This window comes from Dermacentor albipictus, chromosome 3, assembly GCF_038994185.2.
Source record: "Dermacentor albipictus isolate Rhodes 1998 colony chromosome 3, USDA_Dalb.pri_finalv2, whole genome shotgun sequence".
NCBI lineage: Eukaryota > Metazoa > Arthropoda > Arachnida > Ixodida > Ixodidae > Dermacentor > Dermacentor albipictus.
The window spans coordinates 136,682,698-136,706,279 of NC_091823.1; the positions used below are offsets into that span (position 1 = coordinate 136,682,698).

The window sequence follows — 23,582 nt, forward strand, 5'->3', positions numbered from 1 at the left end:
CCGTTGAGTTTTCTGTTTTGTGCGTTTTATTATGGATCCTCCACAGTAACCACTCGAGTGCCGAACTTGAGCTTGTTGGTTTCAGGTCTCATAGTTGTTACTAACAGAACAGTGTGACAAACGAACAAGGGCTTCCAAAAGGACTTCTTGGGCAAGTTGGTGCTTAGATACTTTGTGGCGCAAAAAAAAATTTATTGAAAAGGGACAAAACTGTCTCCTTCCTTCTTTCCCGTTTCAAGAAATGTATTTTGCGTCACAAAGTATACCTAGAGAACAAGGGCTTGGAGGCATCCAGTCACCTTGCTTGTCTCATGGTGTCGCTTCGTGAGCACCATGAGCCTCCAGACCAACTAGGAAGGGAGGTTTGTTGCAATCGCTTCTGAACTGCATTGCCACCAAACCAAGAGTGCTCTCAATGACAACTTTTGGACAGTAGAATGCTTGCACCCAGCAAAGTCTAAGGAAGCATTCAGGATGTGCCAAGTGGGCCTTTTGAAGCTGGCAGCATTGCTGAAGGGGCTTTGCCTATCTGCCCTCTTTATGGATGCACAAGGATGATTTCCTATTTGAGAAGGATTGTTTCAGAGGTGTTAGATGGCAACAGTGTTGGGTGTTTAGTAGCAGAGAAGCTTGTTTTTGCCCACTGTCAATAATCTGTTCCTTCTCCAGTGCCCCTGTGAAGTGCCTACTTTTTGGACACAATGTGCTCGCCAGGCATGCATGCATTTTAGCTTGTAATGACATCTATTACCCCTTGCCTCAAGCTGGTGCTTGCTGATTTCAACCAAGAAGGCCGTGGGGAGTATGGCGATGCACACTCAAAGCACTGCTAATACCAGTGAAACCAGATTAATGGAGCTGCCGTTTTTTTTTTGTCTACTCCATCTTCATCAGTTACAATGAGCAGTTCTTTGTCCAAACAGAAGGCATATGTAGTTGGTCATGCGTAGCCTGCGCACTAAGACTTGTTGGCATGTTACAAGAGACCTGTCTGAGAACCTTAGCACAGTGTCTATGTGCAAAAGCCTTCTGATGTGTTGATGACTTCCTTCTCTTTATCACACTTTGCCTGACGAAGCCAGCAACTTGGTCCATTAGATGTTCAACAGGCTTCCCACTAGCTTTCCCAGCATCTCCTTTACCAGGGGTGCTGCTCATAGATATGTTTTCTTGACCTTGCATTTCACTTCAACCATGGCCACACCTGCTGAACCTATAGTATGCGATCAGAAAAGTGCTATACATCACGTTGCTCCAAACTCGTGACGTGCTAGAAGGCCTTGAGGAACACCCTCATTAATTTCTGCCCTCATCATACTATATGAAGCTTCGCATGACAAGTGCGACAATTAACACCCGCTGGTTTTTCAGTGCTATTCCTGTCCAGCTTGCTGAAAGCTATCCTGGGCGTTTCAAAAGCAAGACTGCTACCGGACAAGAAGTGTATAAAGCAAGGGTAGCTATAACCATATATGTCACACAAAACGAAGAAGGCCACCGAGTGTACAGGCGGTTTAATTAATATCCAACAAGCTTGGTTCTCTCTTTGCAATTGAGTAAACCCAACTTGCCCAAAAGACATGGCCGCTGACAAACTATGTGCCAGATGCTGTGTCCCCTGCAAAGCTGAAGATGTGTACAAGATCCTGACACCCGCAGTGGCTTCTACACTGGGCAAACAGGCTACTATAAGAACGACTGCCTCTACTAATATGCTAATAACATGAAAACGGGCAGAAATTTGGCTATTCATAGGGCCCAACTGCGGTTGAAAGCCGCTCTTCCACCAGATGTGTGTTGTTCACAGGAACTGGAGCTATACAAATGCAGATAAAAATGATGTTTGAAAGTAGTAGAGTTAACCTATACTCTGCAGAAACAGTGCTACTTGCAGCGCTGGTACCTTATAGCTACACTTCATAGCTGCCCCATCATGCAAAGGCAATATTCTTGAATTATTAACTTCTATTTATATTTATGGTGGCTATATATTGCAAGTACATATCATCCACATTGTGTGCAATATGGTTAAATGATGTCAACTATGATAGCCATTCCTAATCTGAGATGCAACAAAAGAACTAATATAGGCAACAAATTTTAATTCAAAAAGACAACCAGTGCACAGGATATGTGACAGACTTCCTTTTATTGAACAAAAGTCACGTGTCACATGTCACCAGCAGTGGGTCGCAAACTTCCAAGCTTGGGTGACAGAGGCAAAACTTAGCGAAATGCTACACTCATACTCAAATGTAAAACGGCCTATGACACAAAAAACGACATCATGTTGTACTGAATGAAAGGGCAAGACTCCATCCAAGAACACACTATGGCACCACATAATTAACATGGTGTAAAAGATGTTAACATGCCCTCTCATTAAAAAAAAAATAAACACTGAAAAAAGGCAATGTGCAGAGTCTGAAAGCAAGAAAAAACAACCCAAAAAGAGGTTTCGCTAAGTCTTTTAATGATTAAAATTGTCAAACTGTCTTGTGACTTAATGAATCTGCACAGCTGAAAAGGATGGAAAGAAAGCCCAATAGCAGGGCCACAGAAAATGTCATCAAATAAATAAACCTTGCTTACCAAGGATACCTCTGGTTTAGTTGTCTGACTCTGCACAATAATTGTGTATGAGCTTTTCTTGTTTAGAATGGTTTAGCAGATAGTGGAAAAAATGGCCATGAGAGCACCAGGTGTATGCATAGTCGATCCACAAAAAGCCACTGTTACTTTTTTTTTCTCTACTACTATTCACGTATATTTAAGTGCCTTAATAGCACTGCTAACATCCTACTGGAAAACACAAGATTGGGCAAGTTGTGGCATAAAGAAAATTGGAGTTTCACTCGTACTGCGAAAGTGATGCAATAGATGGTGAAATATGCGCAGGAGGCTTGCTTCATTCAGTGTTTGCTGAAGTGAACACTTGCCAATGCAAGTCAGTAATCTCCTCTAAAGAAGTAAAATAAGTACAAGTCGTATTTATTTGTGGGAGTTGTGCCTCCCAGTGTGGAAGTGGAAAGACTAGTTTTCTTCCTCCTCTTTCACATCCAGACTCGGTCACTGGTCTCCACCAAAATAACCCTTTAGCTTCTTACTGCTGAATTCATTTGGTTTTCTCAAATCTATATTTGAGCTACCCACTGCTAGGTCTCGCGCTCTGCCCCATCAACCAGCCCCATCCAGTAAATCTGAGAATCCAAGCACTAGGAGATTAATGAAGCAGATGCACCCAATCACTGTCATTACATGTAATAAGAAAATTTAACATAGGACTGCCTTCATAAGTGGGGAAAGTGATGAGAAAGAACTTGAAGGTGTGGACGCCAGCTCTATATACAGTACGCAGACACAGAACAGGTGTTAGCCAATCATGGCACCTGTTGGCTAGATTGAACTCTCCAGGATGAGTATTCGCCACGACTGTACCTTCAGCAGAGTGGCTGAAATGTAGAATTGTGAACTGCCAATCTTTTGATCATATGTTTGAATCCACACATCACAATGAGAACTTTATCTGCAATATTCTAGCAATAAATTCGGGAATTAGAGCGACAACACCAGTAGACATCAGAACCAGGGGAGTTGACCCATAGCAGCTATTGGTGTAAAAAAGACTGGCTTAAGAAGAATTGAGATGTGCACGCAACATGCCTTTGTTCCAGTAGTGGTCCACTACTTTGGTGCTACAGTTAATGATCTCAAGGAGCAAGAATTTAGCCCAGAAAGAATATTACGCTTAACAGCTGTATCTAGTTATATCATTTTGCCTATGCCGTTTCACATAACTCGGTCCACACTGCTAGCAAGGGAAGCGTAGCAGAGGGTGGCAGAAAGTTAGGGGGGCGGATGAGATTAAATTTGCAGGGACAGCATGGCCACAATTAGTACATGACCGGGGTAGTTGGAGAAGTATGGGAGAGGCCTTTGCCCAGCAGCGTAGCAACAGGGGGGGCCGGGGGCCCCGGGTGCAAGGGGCCAGTGGGGGGGGGGGGGGGGGGGGGGGAGGTGTCATATACGTCTGAAGACATCCCTCTTTCCGCCGGCTACACCCGGGGTGGGGAGGGGGGTGCCAGAAGACCTATGGGCCCCGGGTGCCAGACGACCTAGCTACGCCACTGCCTTTGCCCTGCAGTGGGCGTAACCAGACTGATGATGATGATGTCCACACTTGCCTAAAGCACATGAGTGGCATGCTGAAAAAATATTGAGCTTTTGATATTGCTTTGGAGAAAGTTAATCTGTTTCGGCCTAACAGTATGTATACATACTGCGCATACCTGCATTCGGTATGCCTTATCACCAACTGTTAAGTCACCTTCTTACCTCTCACCAGCGAATCACTCCTGCAACCAAGTGTGCTGGTCCGGGTTTTACCTGCATTTCCACCTGTGCAGTTGGTAAAAGTCTGGCTGTTTACTGTAACTTCATATTTAAACATTCGGTTGCAAAAGAGGCTTTCGCAACACTAATGCCTGGGCAGGCTTCACAAAAGGCCACCAGTACCTCCTCATTGCAGACTGTGCTCAACATCCTTCTTGGTTGGACTGTGACTAAGAACCCATATATCTTTCCTCCGAAGCGGCTGGCATTGATTGTTTGATGCAGAAAGAGGCTATTGTGGCACATGTCAACTTTAGGTCAGAAACCAATCTGGCACAGGTGGAAATCGTCTTGTCTTTCCCAGATGCTGGTTCAGCCTCGTGAGGCACAATCCTTCAGTCAATTTGCACACTGTCAATGTGAGTGAGACTAATCAAAGGTTGTCTATGGTGTCAGGTTTCTTGCCTGGTTTCGGTAGTGGCATCATGACCAAGTATTACAGTATTTGGTTCATCCTGTTATAGCCAAGAATGTGTTACGGCTTAATGAGACGCGCAGTGGTCCATCCACTGGTCCCTGGCAAGTTTCTTAGCATGACATCTTGCCTGCTCATTCTTGTGCAGAACATTGATCAGGGTTAGTTGCGTGCAGCTGCAATTTAATTATGCAGCTTGGCTTGCTCACCCCTAAGTTGCAGCAGGTGCTTGCCAGGGCTGGATGTTGCCCCAGTAAGCTCTAGTTCGCATGTCGCTCTTTGCAGTGTGTAAAGGATGCGTGTTGCTAGCGATTCTTCAACACCTTCACATTCTGCAGACTCAAGTGCATCACAGAAATGGTCCCAGCCTGAAACCGTGATTTTGTGAATGTGGCACGTTTTCACCCCTACATCAAGTATTATATCACATAATGGTCGCTGCCTCTTGGGGCAGAGTCGCAATGACACTCTGGATGAAGGCCCCAGTTGACCATGCTAGGTAAGTGTACTGCCCTTCTGGTTTGAATGGAGGGTATGGCAGTTGGGATAGTTGGTGTCATTTGTTAACTCGAGGTCTATGGTGTCTCTATGGTGAATAACCATATGGTCTATGGTGTCTCTATGGCGAATAACCAAGTTCGCAAGTACTCCGCTCTGACACAACAAGTCACGGAATACCTTTGGCAACATCAACTGAGGCAGCTCCGGATAGAAGCTTCTAAGGAGCGGCACATTCCATCGAACCGCACAAGCAGCAAGGTCCACATTCCCGAAGGAGTTGCCTTGCCAGAAGAGGTGCGTCAAGTCCTAGAACGAGGTCCTAAGTTCGCCATGGAAGCAAAGAGCACGAAACCGGAGCTACTTTCTCTCGTACGGCAGACCTCCAGATGTGCACCAGAAGACGAAGGCGTGAGGATGAACTCTGAAGGCGTGGACGTCCTGAACAAATGTAAGCTTCAAAGTTCCAAGTTACCAGTGAAACACGTTGTTACGTACCTAGTTAAAAATGCACTGTCTGTCCTACCTGCTGATAAAGAAGGAGGCTTTGTATTATTGTCACATGGTAGCTACAACGAAAAAGCTAATGAAGCACTAGCAGCCGTGTTCAATCAACACAAGGAAATTTCACTGGCGAAAGTCAAGAGCAGAGCTGTAGCGATGTGCCGGGACATGAACCTAGATAAACTATTGAAATCAATAAGAAAAAGCAAGAATGACAGTCTAGATGTGTTTTTTAGCGCGAAAACTCACAAAAAAGATGTCCCGTTCAGAGTAATAGTATCGGAGAAAGGCACATGGCAGAAATGTATTGCAGTCTATTTATTAGACAAGCTTAACCTGCTCGAGATTAAGGATCCGTTCATCACGAGAAATTCCGAGGAAGTGATAGCCTTTGTAGAGGCCAACTGTAACGCGGGACTAAAGGCCTTCTCAGCAGATGTTAAGGACCTGTATTATTCTTTGCCGCAGAATGAATTGTTAAGTTGTGTTCAATCATGTATAGATGAATTTGGGGCAGTAAGATTTAGCACGAAGGCGGGCACAACCGTTGAATATTTTTTAGAACTTTTAGACTTGTACATGAAGTCAACATTTGTGCAAAGAAATGACATTGCGTACCTTCAAAAACAAGGGATCTGTATAGGATCCTGCTTAGCGCCTGTTTTAAGCAACCTGTACTTAGCCAAGCTAGACAGAGACCTGTGGTCACGCATCAATGATACAAAAGTTGTTAAAATATTTCGATTTGTTGATGATTTTTTGGTGTTTGTGAATGTTCAGCAAGACAACTTTGACACAGAGTGTTCGGCTATTAGTGATATTATACGCGAGTGCCTTTGTCCTCTAGAAGTAACGTTCGAAGTGCCTATAGAACGAAAGATCAAATTTCTGGATATTAAATTTACCTTCGGTGATGAACTAACTTGCTGGTGTTACAGTCCCCGGACAAACAAACCGTTGTTGTCATATCATTCAGCCCATTCTAAACTGGTAAAAAGAGGAATTGCAAAAATGTGTTTCACTAACGCACTTACTAAATCATGCCATCATTGCACTGACGAAGCCTTCACACAACAAGCCATGCGGCTGCATGAAGCAGGTTATCCAAATCATGTACTGACATCAGTTGCAGAGGGAATACTTCGGCAAGTGCAGCAATCAGGGACTGCTGAACGAGCAGAAAGAGATAGGAACCGAGAGAAAAAAAAGACCAACAGTGATACCGTACATCCACTGGTTGTCGCACAACCTAAAGAAAATTGCTCGCCGAGGAAACACTGATGTGGTTTTTTCTGCACCCAACAAGCTAATCAGCCTGTGCAGGAAAACAAGACCAGAAAAGAAAGAAAGTGCCCCTAGCTGCCAAGTTAAACACAGGAAGAAGTTCAGAGAATGTAAGACTTCAATTGTATATCGCATACCCTTATCGTGTGGGAAGTATTACGTCGGACAGTCGGGCAGATGCATAAACGATAGACTGCGCGAACACAAAAATAAAGTCGACAAACTTGTATCAGATGGCTTTCTCTCCCTTCATTGTAAGCAACATAACTGCTCCCCTATCTTCGAATCAACAACCATTACCGGTAGAAACAAGTGCGAACTCACTAGAACTATAATAGAAGCCGAGCAGATTGATGCCCTAGGAGATACATGTATTAGCAAACCATCATTGGCTCTCTCTGAAAAAGAACTGAAATTTCTGCGCATGGCCTAACGTATCACAAAAATGTATCGCTATGATTGTTAATCTGTTCACGTGGATGTGACTCATGTTCTTTGAGTGTATAAGTACGACCTGGTTTTCGACAATAAACAGTGTTGGAAGTTAGCGCTGTGTGTGTCCCTTTGTGTCTTCTCTTGTCCCGTCTTTGAATCGCGCTACCATACTCCCCTTGAAAACTGTCAAAGCATTTGGCAACATTAATAAGCTTCACCTCACTATATATACAGTATTGCAGTAGGACCATTCAGCGTGTGAAAATAAAAATACCGGCAAATAGAGAGTTCGATCGGCACCTGAGATTACAGTAAAGCGGGCGGGGCTGTATATTCAGGGTAAGAAATGTGTTGCGGTGAAGTTATCTCAGACGTCGCACCGAACCCTGCGTTCCGTTGCCAAAACTAAAGACGCGAAAAACGGGCAGAGATGCAGCTGAACATCACAGGGCACAGTATTAAGCCCCACCTCACTGTGCTTACCGCGCCCTTAGTACCAATAATATTAAACATCTACTTTGCATTTCGTGGAATTCTGGCAGATCATGTGATGTTACTAAAGCTCCGTTATGTTTACAGCACTACGTGATAATTGTCGTAAAGCCCACGATAAAAGTAAATCACATGAAGTGACGGATAACGCACTAGCGCTGAACACGATTGAAAACGCACGCTGCCCTATTACAAGGACGCCTGAACAGTTGCGAGCAAACACCACCTTAAGCATTATATTACTTACGCAAGTTGTGGCGAAAAACATGTGCAATACCTCTGCCTACGAGTCCCTCAAGTAAAGGAGCATGTGCGATGTGATGACGCTGTCGAAAAGGGGCGAACACGGCGACGCTGCTGCACAGCGCCGGTTCGCAAATTGCATTGCCGAGGCGCTAAACCACTTGAATATTTCAATCGTCAGCACCACTGAATTCTTCAGAGATACGGATCTCACGCCACCGAGTTCACCGAGACTTAAAGCCGACACGCCACACCACTACTACTGCACGACTTTTAGCCAACAAATACTGAACCCACTGCAAGACACATGACCAGCGGTCGGCGTGGGCCGGAGATTCAACGCGCGCCACGGCATCGCGTTTCGCAGAACTTCGTTGCCGAGGCGCTAGAAGCACGGGTCACACAACGCAGATTCTGTACTGCCAGAGCTCACCGAGGCGAAAGTCGCACTGCCGCACCACCACCTCTGCGGCTTTCCGTTAAGTGACACAGAACCTACAACCAACACACAAGCAACGCAAGCACCGTTGAACAACGCGCGGTCCGCGCGGGCCGGAGAACGATCACACGAACACGCCACGGCGTCGCTCGGCGCCACCATCATGCCTCAGAAATCCCTAAACGATTTTGTCCCTAGGTACCTAGGATCAGGTCACGTGAGGGATATTTGTAAACGCACGCCGGCATTCTGCACGTTCTGTGGCTAAGCGCCACAAAATGCCACAAATGAGTAGTAAGTAAGCAAGAGCGTGTAGACGCTAGCAAATGCATCGTTCTGTATTCTATGGTGCAGCCACAATCGTCGAGCTGCTGGATGTCGGTGCGGAAGGAGACGGTTATTGAATGATTGAACAGCCAGTTGTGCCAGAGTAGGGCTTGTGCGAAAGCGCTATGGAGAGCGGTAGTGAACTGACGCTTACCGATGTTCTGCCGGACGATTTACGTCCTCTTGTCGTGGCCGAGGACTTCGCGTACGACGATGGCGGCTCTGATGACGAGGATGAAAACAGCGACTACGCGGAAGATGCCTGTAACGCCACTTCACCGGACCAATGCGGCCCTTCAGGCACTGCCGAAGAGGAGTCGCTTGTTGGTGCGTGAAAGCGTTGCAGACAGTGAGTTACGAGGAACGCCGTAGTGGAGGGCTCTGCATTAATTTTGGCCAACTCAGGCCAACGTATTTTTTTATTGATTGATTTCATTGCGCAATCTTATTTTTTTGTGTGTTTTCTCAGTGGCACGGCGCAGTCATCGGTGATATCCGGCGCGTGGCGTCCGATTAGCGTCGGAGCCGTTGAGAAACCGCTGAAGTAATAGATTATGAAATCGTCAGTTTCGCCCGGAGGTGAAGCATTGAGTTTTAACGTTTCGCTCGAGCTCTTCGCACAGTGTACGCTGGGGCTGCACGGAGCGACGCAGCACGCAATACAACTGTCAGCGTCACAATTACAATTAACATAGTGATGTCCTATGGTTATGTTATGCACATCCGCTGCCAGTACATAGATATCCTCGGCATGTGTCGGATACGTCCTGCGGACGGCCCTCACATGACCGTTGGCCGCATTTTCCGTGTCCTGCGGTCATCCCTTGCATGTCCGTGAGTGAAATCATGGGCACATACTGCGTACATTTTACGGACGTGTCAGGGCCTTTTGCACAGTGTTCGCCATTACGTCTATTTACGGTCGCAGGACACGCTGTGTGACAGATGCAGCTGGCAGAGCGCCCACGAATGAAGAGCACATACGGTCGAGCGTCTCTAAATGAACGCGTCTACAACGAAATAACCTCTGTAACGAAGGGAATAATGCTTCCCGGCCGTATTATGAGCGGTACGTTGCACGACCTTTATAATAAAGTGACCTGTATAGCGAACGATTTCGGAGGTCCCAGTCCCTTCGTTATCAAGGCGTTTGACTGTATATAAGGCAGCGAACTCGCCCTTCTTCTAGGCCTTCTGCAGAGTGCAAGTGACTTACTGAACAAACATAAGTTTTCCGAGTAAATTACTCCAGAAAATTGGCAAACTAGGATGTACACATGAGCTGCATACATGATAGCTTCGTATTGTAATTTGAACATGTGAGAAGACAATTCTCTTACAGGGAAACTCAGTCATTGCCTCTTGTAGGACAAATATTCAGCTGTATGCCAAAAAATTATGAAGATCCCACACGCTGTGGGAGTGATGTAAGCAAGGCTTTCTGTACTGTTTGCTTTCATTGACAATATTTGGCAGCGATTTTGACAGCAGACAATGGCCATGATGGGGTGTTAATTGTTACCTTGTGTGCACCGCTTGCATTTCTCTATGTGCTACACAGAGCACATAGTGAGACATGTTTGCTTGAGGCGCTGTGTGCCATTGTCCATAGCCTGTGAGAATGTTAGCACTGTCATTCCCTCGCATAGCTCGTCACACCATGGCTGAGAGAGAGAAATCTTTTTATTGAGCCTCAGAAAAAATAGCTGCCATGCCCCGTGCCCTGGCAGACCAGTGCCCACTGGCTACCAGGTCTTTCGTAATGCAGGATGGCCTCACAGTTTTGCAAGGTTGGACCATCGTGGCTGAAGTGTTGATTTGTTGGACCGCCACTTGGCATAATGTCGTCTTGATGCCACGGTGCTTTAATTCAATGCCCTGTGTTAGTTGTCGGCATGGGCAAACCTGCTCATTATTTTTCAGAAATAGCAGAACTCTGCCGTACTATAATTTGAATTATTATTATTATTATTATTCTTTTACTGTTTGTCCACTACTGTTGCCATGCCTAGTAGTAGCGTTTCTTTTATTGAAGAGATCCCAAATGAAGCATGCTTTCTGACAGGGCCTTTCTCTTCTCCTGTGATCCTCCCATCTATGCAAGCTGCCACAAGCAAAGCGCATTTACCTATTCACCCTTTCTGTCATGGCACTGGCTTTGTTATTCTCTTGTGTCCTCTTTCTACCACTCTATCTCCCCTCTGCGCTATTGTGCATAAGTACAAAGGTATGTGCTGCAGCTTCTGCAGTGCTTTTGCTGGGGTGTCACATGTAATTAAAGGCTTTCGGAGAGCATTGTGTTAATGGCCAGGGAATTCCAGAGGGTATTGTGGCAACGGCCAGGGAGCTCCAGAGGGCATTGTTGTGAGAACCTCGGAGTTTGCTGGAAAGGTCTGATTCACGCCTCTCCCATGCCCCTGCCATGTACATACATTACACACGTTTTCAACCACCCTCCAACACGGTGTGCAAGACAGCAATAGCAGCAGCAGCAGTGGAAACGTTGAAGGAAGAGGCAAAGAAAGCTTCGCTTCAGAAAAGTCCTTGTGCAATATCCTTAGGACATCCATAGTAGGATGTATGAAACATGTGCATGTGTGATAGTCTTTGGATTTAACTCTTTGGTCTGCTTTTACTAGTGTAAACGCCAGGGTGTGGTATGCATCCACTTGGCTTCATAACTGTTGCAGCAAAACACGCTGCGCATCTTGGGAGATCACCTAAAGCCTCTTTCAAAAGGTGCGAATTTGCTTGCATTTTCACAGTTGTGGTAAATTGGCCATGGGACCCTTCGTTCATGCGATTTTTCAATGTTTGGAGTGCTAAATTCTGCAAAAACGCACACTGGCAAGGACAGGGAACCAATCATAATGTGGATCTTGCAGACATGTCACTGCCTGCCTACTTCATTTTTGTTTTGATAAAGTAAGGCAGTCAAACATGAAAAAATGTTCACGAATACAGTTTTCAAGTTTTACTTTGTTTTCACTAAAGCCAACTGATGTCAAGAGTAATTCAGTCCTCTGCTAGGTGCTCGCATATGCAAAAATAGCAGCTGCTACACTTGGTGCATGTGAAACTGCAATGTGCATTTCGCATTTGCGAAAATCATTGCTTTGAGAAATGCAGTGTAATATCGCACCGTAATAAACAGTTCTTAGTAAATATTGTTTGCACATCACTTGAAACAAGGACGAGGAAATGACAGACATAAGTGCAAACTGTGAACTGGCCTTAATTGTAGGGAGTCGAGTAGTTTTATACCATAATTTCTGGTCTGTAAGTCGAATTTTTTTTTTCTGTATTTGTTGCCGGTGCGTCTTATACACCAGTGCGACTTATGCAAGTTTATTTTTTTTTTCGGAAAAAACTGCCATTAAACTCGGATTGGATGCTATGGTCATGTGAAGCACGCTGAGTTTACCTCTGGCAGTTGCTACGGGTTGTGTGCGTGCTGTAGAGGTGCCGGGTTCTCCTCATGTTCCAGTTGCCGAGCGCTGTGTGACAAGGACGATACAGTAACCCAAGTGACGGCAGGTCGACCGCGAGTCGACGGACTCCAAAGTCGTCGCATCTGCAGATGGCTTTCAAGATATGGCATGTGCCGATGGAAAAACTATGCAGTTGCTACCTTAATGCAAGCACCCGCCCCCCTTCCTCCCCTCAATCCCTCTCTGCCTTCCCACTTTCCTCCCTTGTGCACGATTTGGCTCACCGTTGCATGCTTTCACTCGCACATACCGCACACAGCATGCGGAGACAATGTTATCACCCTTGGACTTCATATGGAATATTGTGGCGACCACGACAGCAGAAATGTGCCTGGAGTGTCCATATCATTGCTTGCGTGTGACTCACGTTCACGAAGTGAAAAGTCACTTTATATTTTTAAATCGCGTACTGAATGAACAGGTGCGTCGTATACACCGGCACAACTTATATACATTTTCTTTCCGGAAAAACTGCCGTTTTGAGGGGGGTGTGACTTATACAAAGGTGCAAATATAAACTGCAAAATATGGTACATACAGAAGTGTGGCAAAAAGAAGTTCGACCATTAAAACCAGTTGAGAGTTCGCGCTTGTGTCTGTTGTTTCCTAGTCCTCATTTCAAGTGGTGTGCAAATGACATTTATCATTTCCTAGGTATACTGGATTGGGCGCGAAATAAGCACCAACTGCCTTCTTTACTCTATCCCTTTTCATGAGATGTATTTCGCGCCACAATCAAGTATACCTAGAAAAGCTAAGCACCAACTTGCCCAAAAAGTCCTTTTGGAACGTTTATCATAAATTCTTACCAGCTAGCCCAAACCAGTAGCCTTCTAAGATATGAAACAAGCTTAACCCTCCAAGCGCTGGTGACTGCTGTATATTTGCTATCACAATAAGATGCATCGCTAGACAATAATGCACATGTGGCAAGGATGCATGTTGAAGAACCCCTCAGGTTCTTTAATGTGCATACATATCACAGTAACCCGCCGTGGTTGCTTAGTGGCTCTGGTGTTGGGCTGCTAAGCACGAGGTTGCGGGACCGAATGCCGGCCACGGCGGCCGCATCTCGATGGGGGTGAAATGCAAAGATACCCGCATACTTAGATCTAGGTGCACAGTAAAGAACCCCAGGTACTCCAAATTTTCGGGGAGTCCTCTTTACAGCATGCCTCATATTGTGGTTTTGGCACAAAAAACCCCATAATTTTTAAAAATCACAGTACACAAACATGTTTGCACTATGCCCCCTATTGGGGTACAACTGTTGTGGCCTACAGAGGTTTTGAGTCATCCTTAGTGATAGAATAAGCACTAGTCAGCGCATCATTGTAACAATTCCTTGTAAATTGTAGCTTAGGTGCTTTGCTGACACAGTCATGGGTGCTTGAGTGCGGGAATGAGCAGTATGGTCGACACAAGAGGCAAGCAAGATAATGCTAGTGATGTTTTTTTGTGGAGACGCTGCTGGGACAGCTCTGCTTGTGTTCTTTACCAGCAGCCTACCTTTCTGCTTTTCCTAGGGTCGAGCCTTGCTGAGATGCCAATTGATCTGGAAAACTGCTTGGCCCTTAATCGTGCCTACCGGGCATTGCTGGAGAGTGCCATCGGCGAGTTGGCAGAAAGGCTTGAGAAGAACAGGTACAGTTTGGGCACCAGTCTGGTCATAGTGGAGAGCTGTATGCTTAGTTGTGTGTGTCAGCCACAACATAGTGCATAACGTCTTAATAGATGCTTTGCACCGACGCCATCGTATCCACTGTGTTTGGGCACTAGCATGAGGAAAATGTGTGTCTGTGACTGCATGTGAAACAGTCACTAAAGCTCTTCTGAGCCTCTATATGTTTCCGATATGTACATTGCATGGCTGAAGAAATTGAAAAAAAAAAGCCACTATATCATTGTTTGACAAAACTCCCTAAAGTATATTGGGCAGTGGCATACATATGGATAATTAACAAGTATATCGCAAACTGTACTTTCAGCCAATACGACTACATGAATTCCCAAAATAAGCATAAAATTAAAAAAAATACTAAACTTCTGGTGCTGTAAAAAAGGCATCACAAATTTTTTCCTGAAGGTTTTTAATAAAAGAGTTATAATAGAAGAATAGTTTAAACTATGATTATTTAGAGTTGAAGAAAGAGTGTATTTCAATACCCATAATTAGTGTGCAGCCGAGGGACATACCAGAATTCATGATGTGATATGTAGTTCGGTGGATTTCTATGGAATACCCTTGTCGCACAGCAAATGTACTGTCATTTACAATGAATTACATTCACTCATAATGCTATTGTTTTGCTGTCACATGGTAAAACGTAATGACATTAGTTGAACACAGCATTTCCAAGCTAATGAGTTCGCCCCATCTTAGAGCGTAATTACAGAAAGCTACTCTCAATCTAGTGACCAGGTGGCTGTCTTCTGCTGTGGCAGTCATGTTTGTTTACACTGGAGCATTGGTCACGCCACTTCAACTGATTAAACGTAAATACACAAGTGTAATTTGCTGTGGCATGCCCCGTCAATGTGGATATTAGGAGCCTACATGCACGCCAGAGCACTGATTACATGCAACTGCCGTTCTTGTTCGTTTTCAACAGAGGTAGCAGACGTGCCTGTTATAGTGCCTAGAATATACTTGCTAGTGTGGTGTAAGAGTTTGGAGGACAATCTTATCGCTGGCAATCAGTTGTAAGGTTTAGATGTTGTTGAAGGGAGGGACTTCACATTGCTGGCTACCAGTTGTACGGGTTGTAGTCTGGCATGAAATAAGTGTTAGCTGGCCCATGCCATCGTCCAACTCACTCACGCTTGTGACGTGGTTGTAGGGAGGAACTTGCTCTCATCGAGAACTAGGAGTACGGGATTTATTTACAATATTTGCATTAAAACATGACATACGTTTCAACAGCCTAGCGTGACTCCCAAATGGAGCATGCAAGACGAAGCACACAGCACACGAGCTCCAAGCACCAAGCACATCACTTGTCGAGCACACAGCTGCTTAAACACACTCTGTCCTCCCTAGATCGCTAGGTGAGGGAAAACTGCTGTCCAACCTTCGCCCAATCGGACCGTCCACAGTTGTTGGAGGCATAGTTGACCCGCCTTTGAGGGGAGGGCTCACACTCACGTATGCACTTTGGATTCCCAGAACCCACCGTGTTGAGCGGGTCCTCGTAGCCAGGTTGTCACGCTTGATCCCAGCTGGCGCCTCTTAATTCCAGAGCTGACTTCTCAGGTAGCCGTCACGAGTGTCAGCAGACTGTGACGAATCCAGGGGCCCGACGTGAACTGTACCGCAAAACACCTTTTTCCGAGAAGCTATCTTGCTGCAAATAGACCATGAAGGTGACAGCAAACCAGGTAACAATACACGGTCTGCCAAACGTGGCTTGACTTGCAGGCGCCGTCGACTCGACGAAGGAGGTGCATGGTTGATTAACTTTGCTGGGGTCTCCAGTTCTCCGATGCAAGTGCATGGTCGGTTAACGTCGCTGGCATCGCCAGTTCTCTGAAGGAGGTGCATGGTCAGTTAACCTAGCTGACGTTGCCGGTTCTCTGAAGGACGCCACCCTCGCAGAATGATCGAAACTACTGCAGCGAGCCGAGAAAGGTTCGCAGGTCAGTACTGCTGCAGGCCGATCGTAACACTGGCGAGCAGCGGGTTCTTCCAACAGGAGAAGGTAACCATGCTAGTGCTGCCTTCTAACTTTGGCCATCAGGGGCGCTTTGTGTTGTTGTGTGGTATACAGGGCATCGTGAATACAGGGCCTAAGTGTGAAGGGCAGATCACGTGGGAAGTGAGAAACTGGCAATTGACCATTGATAACTGTCTGATGACAGAAGGAATTCACGATAAGTTGAGAGAAATGGTCATTGACAAAGAAGGGTATAGCAGCATAGGGAGTGACCATAAACGCATCATTTTGAAGATGGGATATGTAGTTGGGAAAGAGAGAAAGGAGTGCAATATGGCCAGTCCAAATTTGAACTCTCAACAAATAACAAATATAGTTACAAGAGCCAAGGAAGAACTTTGCAAATGGCCTAGTAAAGAGTGAGAATATAGTGAGCTCCTAAGTGTAATAACTACGGAAATACGGAAAGATAAACAACATGTTCGTTGGAAAGGAAAAAAGAAACCGAAAAGCTGGTGGAACAGGGAGGTACGAGAAGCGATCGCCCAACAGCAAAAAGCATCCCAGGAGCACAGGCAGGCGGTGAAGTGGCCAGTAAATGGGAAATATACCGGGAGAAAAAGTTTACGGTTTAAATACTGGTGCAAGCAAAGATAAAAGGTGAAAGTGAACGTTGGTTGTCAGAAATACGTGAAAAAAAGTAGGCGGCACGTAGAATATTTTGGAAGCATGTAAAATTATTATGCAGGAAGTCAACAACAATATAACAACATATCCTAGACAAAGATGGAAACAAACTAGAAGGGGAAGCGGCATTAAATTACATCCGAAAAGTAACGGCCGTATCTTTCCAAGGCAACGACGTGGTTGTATTTGAAGAGAAAAAGAGTATGGACGAGAACCAGATGGAAAAGGAGCTGGTGCTGACAAATTTCAACTGGAAGAAAGCCGAAGAGAAAATTCCTAGGCACACCGCCACAGGGCTAGACGAGGTTCCCGTTAGGCTGGTTAATGAACTAGGACCAAAAAGTAAAGAAGCCCTGCTGAAAGCAGTGGAAAAAACCAGACATTTGGCGACAAAGTAGAATGAACTAAATTTATAAACGTAAGGGGGAGAAAGATAGAATTCTCTAGTATAGACCGTTGACCATTACATCGGTAATATACAGGCTAGCAATGCAGGCAACCAAATTAAAGCAGAAGCATGGGCAGAGAATAGTGGCATTGTTGGAGAACTTGAGAATGGCTTCAGAATAGGTAGGTGTTTGGATGATAACTTATTTGTGCTTACTCAGTGTATTGAAATATCCAGAGTAGAAAGGAGACCGTTATATCTGGCCTTATTAAACATTACAGGAGCGTATGACAATGTAGACCTCAACATCTTGTGGGATATTCTCGGAAGGGAAGTCTTGGGTGACGATTGTATACAGCTTTTGAGAGAGATTTACCTAGAAAATACCATTTGCGTTAAATGGAAAGAGAGGAGGAGCAAGGAGAAAGTTGATATCAACAAGGATCTGAGACAGGGGTGCCCTTTATCCCCACTGCTGTTTATGATGTACATGTTGAGGACAGAAATAGCGCTAGAGGAAAGTATCTCATACAAACAGACGGGTACATTAGTTCAGCAACAGCTTCCAGGTTTGTTTTATGCAGATGACATTGTGTTGCTAGCTAACAAGCAAAGTGATATACAACGTCTGGCTAATATCTGTGGACAGGAAGGCAAGAATTTAGGTAGGAAATTTAGCATTAAAAAAACCAAGTGTTACGGTAATCAGTAAAAACAGAGAACAGACGGTGTCAATTCAGCGCCGGGAAATACATTGGTATATGGATAAATGAAGGTAGTAGATATATGGAAACACGGGAAAAGATAACAGCAACGGGGAAGAGAAATCAAAGAGAAATCAACAAGAGAAAGGAGATCAACTTCCTCAGGGCTTAGATTCTGGGATATGTCTACTACGTTGCTGCAGTGCTCTGGATGCTTGACTCTAGGACTATCAGTGGAGCTATGTGCTGTAGGGGTTACATTAGTTTTCTTAGGTGGATCTGCAGCTACAATACCTCTTGCTGGTATTTGTCTAGTAATTTTTTTTTCCCGAGTTTTGATGAATTGTCCAAGTTCTCTTTGTTCCGGTTCAGATAAATTTATGCTGTTGAGTTGATTAGTAATTATCGTAAGTTCCTTGCAGTGTTCTTTGAGAATATCAATTAAAGAGGACAATGCATTTTCTAGGATCGCATTCCACTTCAATAATAACCTAGAGGGTGAGGAGCTTAGGGCACATCTAACCTTAACTCTGAGACCTTTTGGGATTTTCCTCTGTTTAATGCAGCTAGTATAAGCTTTTAGGTGAAATTTGTAATTTGTTTGTTGGCCGGCGAGTTTGCGGGACTGGAGGAAAGGGCGAGATTTGTTGTTGCGTGTGTTATCCGTAGTGCGTGGTAGTCATTTCTACCAGATGACCTGTTTTCAGAAAAAGTGATTTCAGCCATACAAAAGAATTTACAGCCAGTAAAACTCAAGCCTTCGGTAGTTAAGCAACGTGCGGTTGACCTCTTGTCAAGACATAATCTTGATAGGGTTGTCTGTAATGTCAAGAAAGCTAAATCCCTCACCTTAGAACTGTTTTTCTCGGTCAAGACCCATAAGCAAGAAATTCCTTTTCGTGCTATAGTGTCAGAGAAAGGGACGTGGCAGGTCTGTGTCACTACTTCCCTACAGAACTGCTTAGCTTCACTAGTTTTTTCAGACCCCTTTTGCTTACGTAATTCTCAGGCACTAGTTCAGTACTTGAGAGAGCAAAATCCTGGTGATTGTACAGCTTTTAGTATGGATATCGAAGACCTGTGTTATTCTTTGCTGCATGACGGGTTGCTGAATTCCGTAAATGAGTGCATTAAAGAACAAGTGCAAGAGTCGGCTTTTATTGACAGATGCAGTGTTTCCACAGGAGCTTTTCTAGAAATTCTTTTAATATACTTGAAGTCGACGCTGATTGGGTGGGGAGATGGCGTTTTTCTGCAGAAATCGGGCATTTGTATTGGCTCAGAGGTTGCCCCCTATTCTTAGCAATATTTACCTGAGTAAGGTTGACAACTGCTTAGAGAAAGCCTTAGGTGATAGCGTTATCAAGATATTTCGTTACGGTGATGATTACCTGATTTTCTGCAATAGGGAAGAATTAGATCCCGCTGCTACCTCAGTAAGTGAGCAATTTAAACTTTATGGAGGAGGATCAAAGTTTACCAAGGAATTTCCTCAGCAACACGTAATTCAGTTTCTTGACATTTCCTTGGTCTTCGAACAAAATCATGTTTGTTGGCAGTACTCCCCAAGATCTTCGAAGCCATTGCTAAACTTTCAATCCAAGCATTCCAAAGTAGTAAAAAACGGAATTGCCATGTCGTGCCTTAAGTCTTCCCTTACCAGATCCTGCATGCACAAAATGAGCGCCAGTTTTAATGCGCAGGTCTGGCCCCTATTAGTAGCAGGTTATCCTAGTGTAGCAGTGGCCACTGTGGCTGAGCGCTTAAAGGAGTCGGTTTCGAGAGGGACGGACGTGATTACAGAAAGCAGTAATAGCAAAAAAAGAGTAGTGGCTATTCCGTATATTCATTCAGTGTCGCACAGGCTTAAAACAGTTGCAAGTAGATATGATGTTAATGTTGCTTTCACTGCTCCCAATAAGCTAGGTAAGATATGCGCTGCTGTACAGGGGAAAAAAAAAGCGGGTAAAAGGCAAAAAACGAATTGATATTTGTTCAGTGAAACACAATAAGAACAACAGGTTTACTGACTGTCGTATGGGTGTGGTTTATGATATTCCTCTTAGCTGTGGCCAGTTCTACGTAGGGCAAACGGGACGGTGTATCAATCAGAGGCTAATGGAACATAAAAGATCGTTAACCGGTGGATCGCCTTCTAATCTTTCACTACATTGCCGAGATTGTAACTGCACGCCAGAGTTAGATGAATGCGCGATATTGTACAGGCATAATAATGAAGATACGCATCTTATGGTAGAGGCATGGCATATCTATAATGGTGGAAGTGCGTGCGTGAGTCAGCCTTCGATTACTTTACATAAGGAAGAGATTAAGTGCCTTAACAGTTATCTCTCACGTAGATTGGCACGTGTACCTGACTGACACGTGGTGTTACCATTCCTGAGCATGCGCAGATGAGTTTTGTGTCTTCTTTCTTTTTTCACCTCAGTGCTCCCTTCAGTTGATAGTCGATGTTGACCACTTCTCTACTCTTGTGTCCTGTCTGCACGCCTCACTTCTTTTTTTGCATAATGAATCCTTACCAACTAGCTCAGCTTTCTGTCATTCTATTCTGGAAAGATTTTTTTTTATCGTGTCAATGTGGGGTAACCAAGAAAGATGTTTGTGAAAATGGACTCTCAGAATATTATTGTTGTCGATTGCTGAATCTCACTGTCCTGGAAGTAAATTGGTCTGTATGGAATGTTTGTTAACCCTGTAGGTTTGAAAAGCAGGTACTTCGTTTGAGTGATGTTTCCCTGAAGTTTGTTTGTGTTTACCCACATATTTAAGTTACTCATCCACATGTTAGCTTATTTATACATTTCACATATGCTTGAACCTGAGAAAAATATGTTTGCGTCATCAGCATACAATATTATTTTCTTATGTCCCTCAGTATTTACAATATCATTAATGAACAGCAGGAATAAAACAGGTACGTATGTGCCACATTGCATACCATATTGTACTATGAGATATTTGTACCACGTTTTTCCCTAAATACACACCTACATCATGGCTGTCTAGTGCTTGTCGTCATCCTGTCAATAGACAAGCCAAGCCAACTCATTGAAAACAAAAACAGCGCCACTTTTCTATTTACAACAAATGAAGGCCATTTGCTTATTGTAAGTTGTAAAAATCTTATAACAGAAAAAAGTGTACTACATTTCAATTATAATAAAAAGGCCAGCAACCGCGTAGAATAATTGTTGTACTGACACAAATATTGCACGAAATTTCATTTGTTCTTACTTTAGGGCAAAACCAGCAAAATAAAAGACAAATACAATTGCTGAGTGACTTCAATATGGCCCAATTTTTTAGAGTGCAGTTCCTAGGCGCCCGCTCCTACGGCGAGTGTCGGCAACGAAACCAGGCGAATGAGCACAGTGAAAAATGAAAGAGTGAATGCGGAGCGGGAGATAAAAAATGCTAGCTGCAAACGGCGGAGACGAATGAAAGGGGCCCCTTCAGTGACATGCCTGCGGGAAACTGATGTCATGTGGACCTGTGCGACTGCTCATTGCACACTCATATGTCGTCTCAGCTGGTTTGCCCATTTCGTATTATCATCTGCTCATGCCAGCTGTCGCTCATACTTGTTTAGTCTTGTTCACGCTTGTTTCGATTGTCATGGTTTTCGATTGTTTTTTATTCTGATTGCATGTGCGACATGAATTGTGTAGTAGAAGCCACGTAGCACCAGCGCTTACACTTAAACCTTTGACGAGTCGCATAAAAGTCAACGCACTTGACCCACAGGTCAGATTTTCAATGATTGGCAACTCTGCTACATGTCTCTCTCAAATTATTTGCCTCAATTTATCGTGAAATGAAAACACGTATAGTATTGTGCTCAAATTTCGCATTATGGAGTATCGTAATCGTCGGGGAATTTTTGACGCATTGTTTATACAATCGAACCCAATTATAATTATATGTCGGCTATAACTATCTTAACAATATGTCAATTATAAAAATGAGAAGCTGCTGCACTGTCAACTTTTTTATGTTTTTCATGGTGAAATAACCTGCTTACTACAATACCCCGATGTCGCATTATCGTTTATAACGATGAGGTCTGGCTTCTGGGTGTCCGAGCCAAGAGGTAGTGAAATGCGAAATCCTGGAAAAGAAAAAAAAGTAGAAAAATGAAAAATTCGAGCTGCTGCACGATGGGCCGCTGCTTCAACAGCTGCCACACGTTCATTTTCCAGCCATCTCCACGCGCCGCTCTCCCGTCACCCTTCCACCCCTCCGAACACGAATGGGCTGTGCCCATAGCTTTAAGCTGCCCCACCCTCCGAAACACGAATGGACTGGGCCAACTGCGCTGCTCGCAGATTGCTTACATGTTGCTTGCTGGCTTTTCATTCAGCGCACTTCTGCTAACAGCTTATTCGCTTGCAATCATCTTTGTTGGTTGCGTTGAAATCGTTCCAGGCTACACGGTTTCTCAGCCTCATTTGACCAACAGTTGGTTTGACTCGCCGCCGAAGTGAGAGATGGCTGATGCGCCCGCTGATCATCGGCAATGAACGATGTTGCCTGTGAATAGAAAGCATACGGCTATAGATATCGAAGCTAAGTGCTTCTAACCAATGAGGCGATCGTCACAAACATGCTTGCACTGGATAGCAACAGCGACGATGGCAGGGATGACGCGGTAGGGCAAGCTGCCTCAACATTGTCCTCACAGGAAGCCCGGCAGATGATTCAGTTCCTCCGGGGTTTCCTTTTCACGAGAAACCCTCCGCTGCACTACGTGGAGCACTTAGATGCCTTGGAGAAGGATTTCGGCAAGCATTGCATAAAGCATGCAAAGCTGACGGACATAGAGTTTGCTCATGCAAGCCAATGAAAACTACGTGGCGAGATGCTTGTGGCAATCTTGCCTCAGTGTTTCTTCTGGATTTCTCATGCTGACAGGCTGCCGCAGCAGCCTTCTCACAATTTTGAAAAGTCCCTTTTAGGGTCACCAAAGCGATGCCTTGGCGGTGCTCGTATATTGCTTGCCACCCGTGACCCCTCTTTGCAGTTGTTATAGCAGTGCCATTCTTTAACGCTGACAGCCATGGCTTGTTACACGCAATCGGAGCGCCCAGGAAGCAGTTATATGAGTGAACACAATCAGCAGCTGGGCGGAGGAAAGTGGTGGAGAGGGGCACTGGCCTCCCTGCCTATATAGTTTCTCATATCAGGTCTGTCATCCCCCTATTTAGATTTTTTCATGCCAACCTGGTTATAAAGATTATCTGTTGTAACAATGGAATTTTCATGGAACTTGAATATTGTTATAAATGCATTCGACTGTATGGGTGTACAGTAGAACTCACTTATAACAATATTCAAGTGTCACGAAAATTCCATTGTTACAACTGATAATTGTTATAGCCAGGTTGCATGACAAAAAAGATCAAAATGGGGGATGGTGGAGCTGTTACGAGAAAACTATAATGGCGGGGAGGTCAGTTCTCCTCCCCACTACCTTCCTGCATCTGGCTTCTGATTATGTTGACTTGTCTAACTGTTTAACTCTGCTTCATGCACACTCCAATTGCATGTTGTTAACAAGCCACGGCTTTCGGCATTCAAGAATGGCACTGCTGTAACTGCAAAGAAGG

At 44.6% G+C, this 23,582-nt stretch overlaps 1 protein-coding gene across 5 annotated transcripts in view; it reads left to right on the forward strand.

Moving 5' to 3' along the window:
• The window catches only part of LOC139057585 (snRNA-activating protein complex subunit 4-like), a 115,448-nt gene that overhangs the window by 158 nt on the left and 91,708 nt on the right, over positions 1-23,582 (forward strand). The window contains exons 1-3 of one of the 5 annotated variants that reach the window (XM_070536073.1): positions 8,914-9,099; positions 9,140-9,356; positions 14,047-14,164. In XM_070536073.1, coding sequence (XP_070392174.1) covers positions 9,155-9,356; positions 14,047-14,164 — 320 coding nt within the window. In that variant the 5' untranslated portion in view covers positions 8,914-9,099; positions 9,140-9,154. Of the gene's footprint in view, positions 1-5,145; positions 5,307-8,913; positions 9,379-14,046; positions 14,165-23,582 lie in introns of those variants that run through there. The other 4 variants (XM_070536074.1, XM_070536072.1, XM_070536076.1 and 1 more) reach the window with 4 other exon arrangements.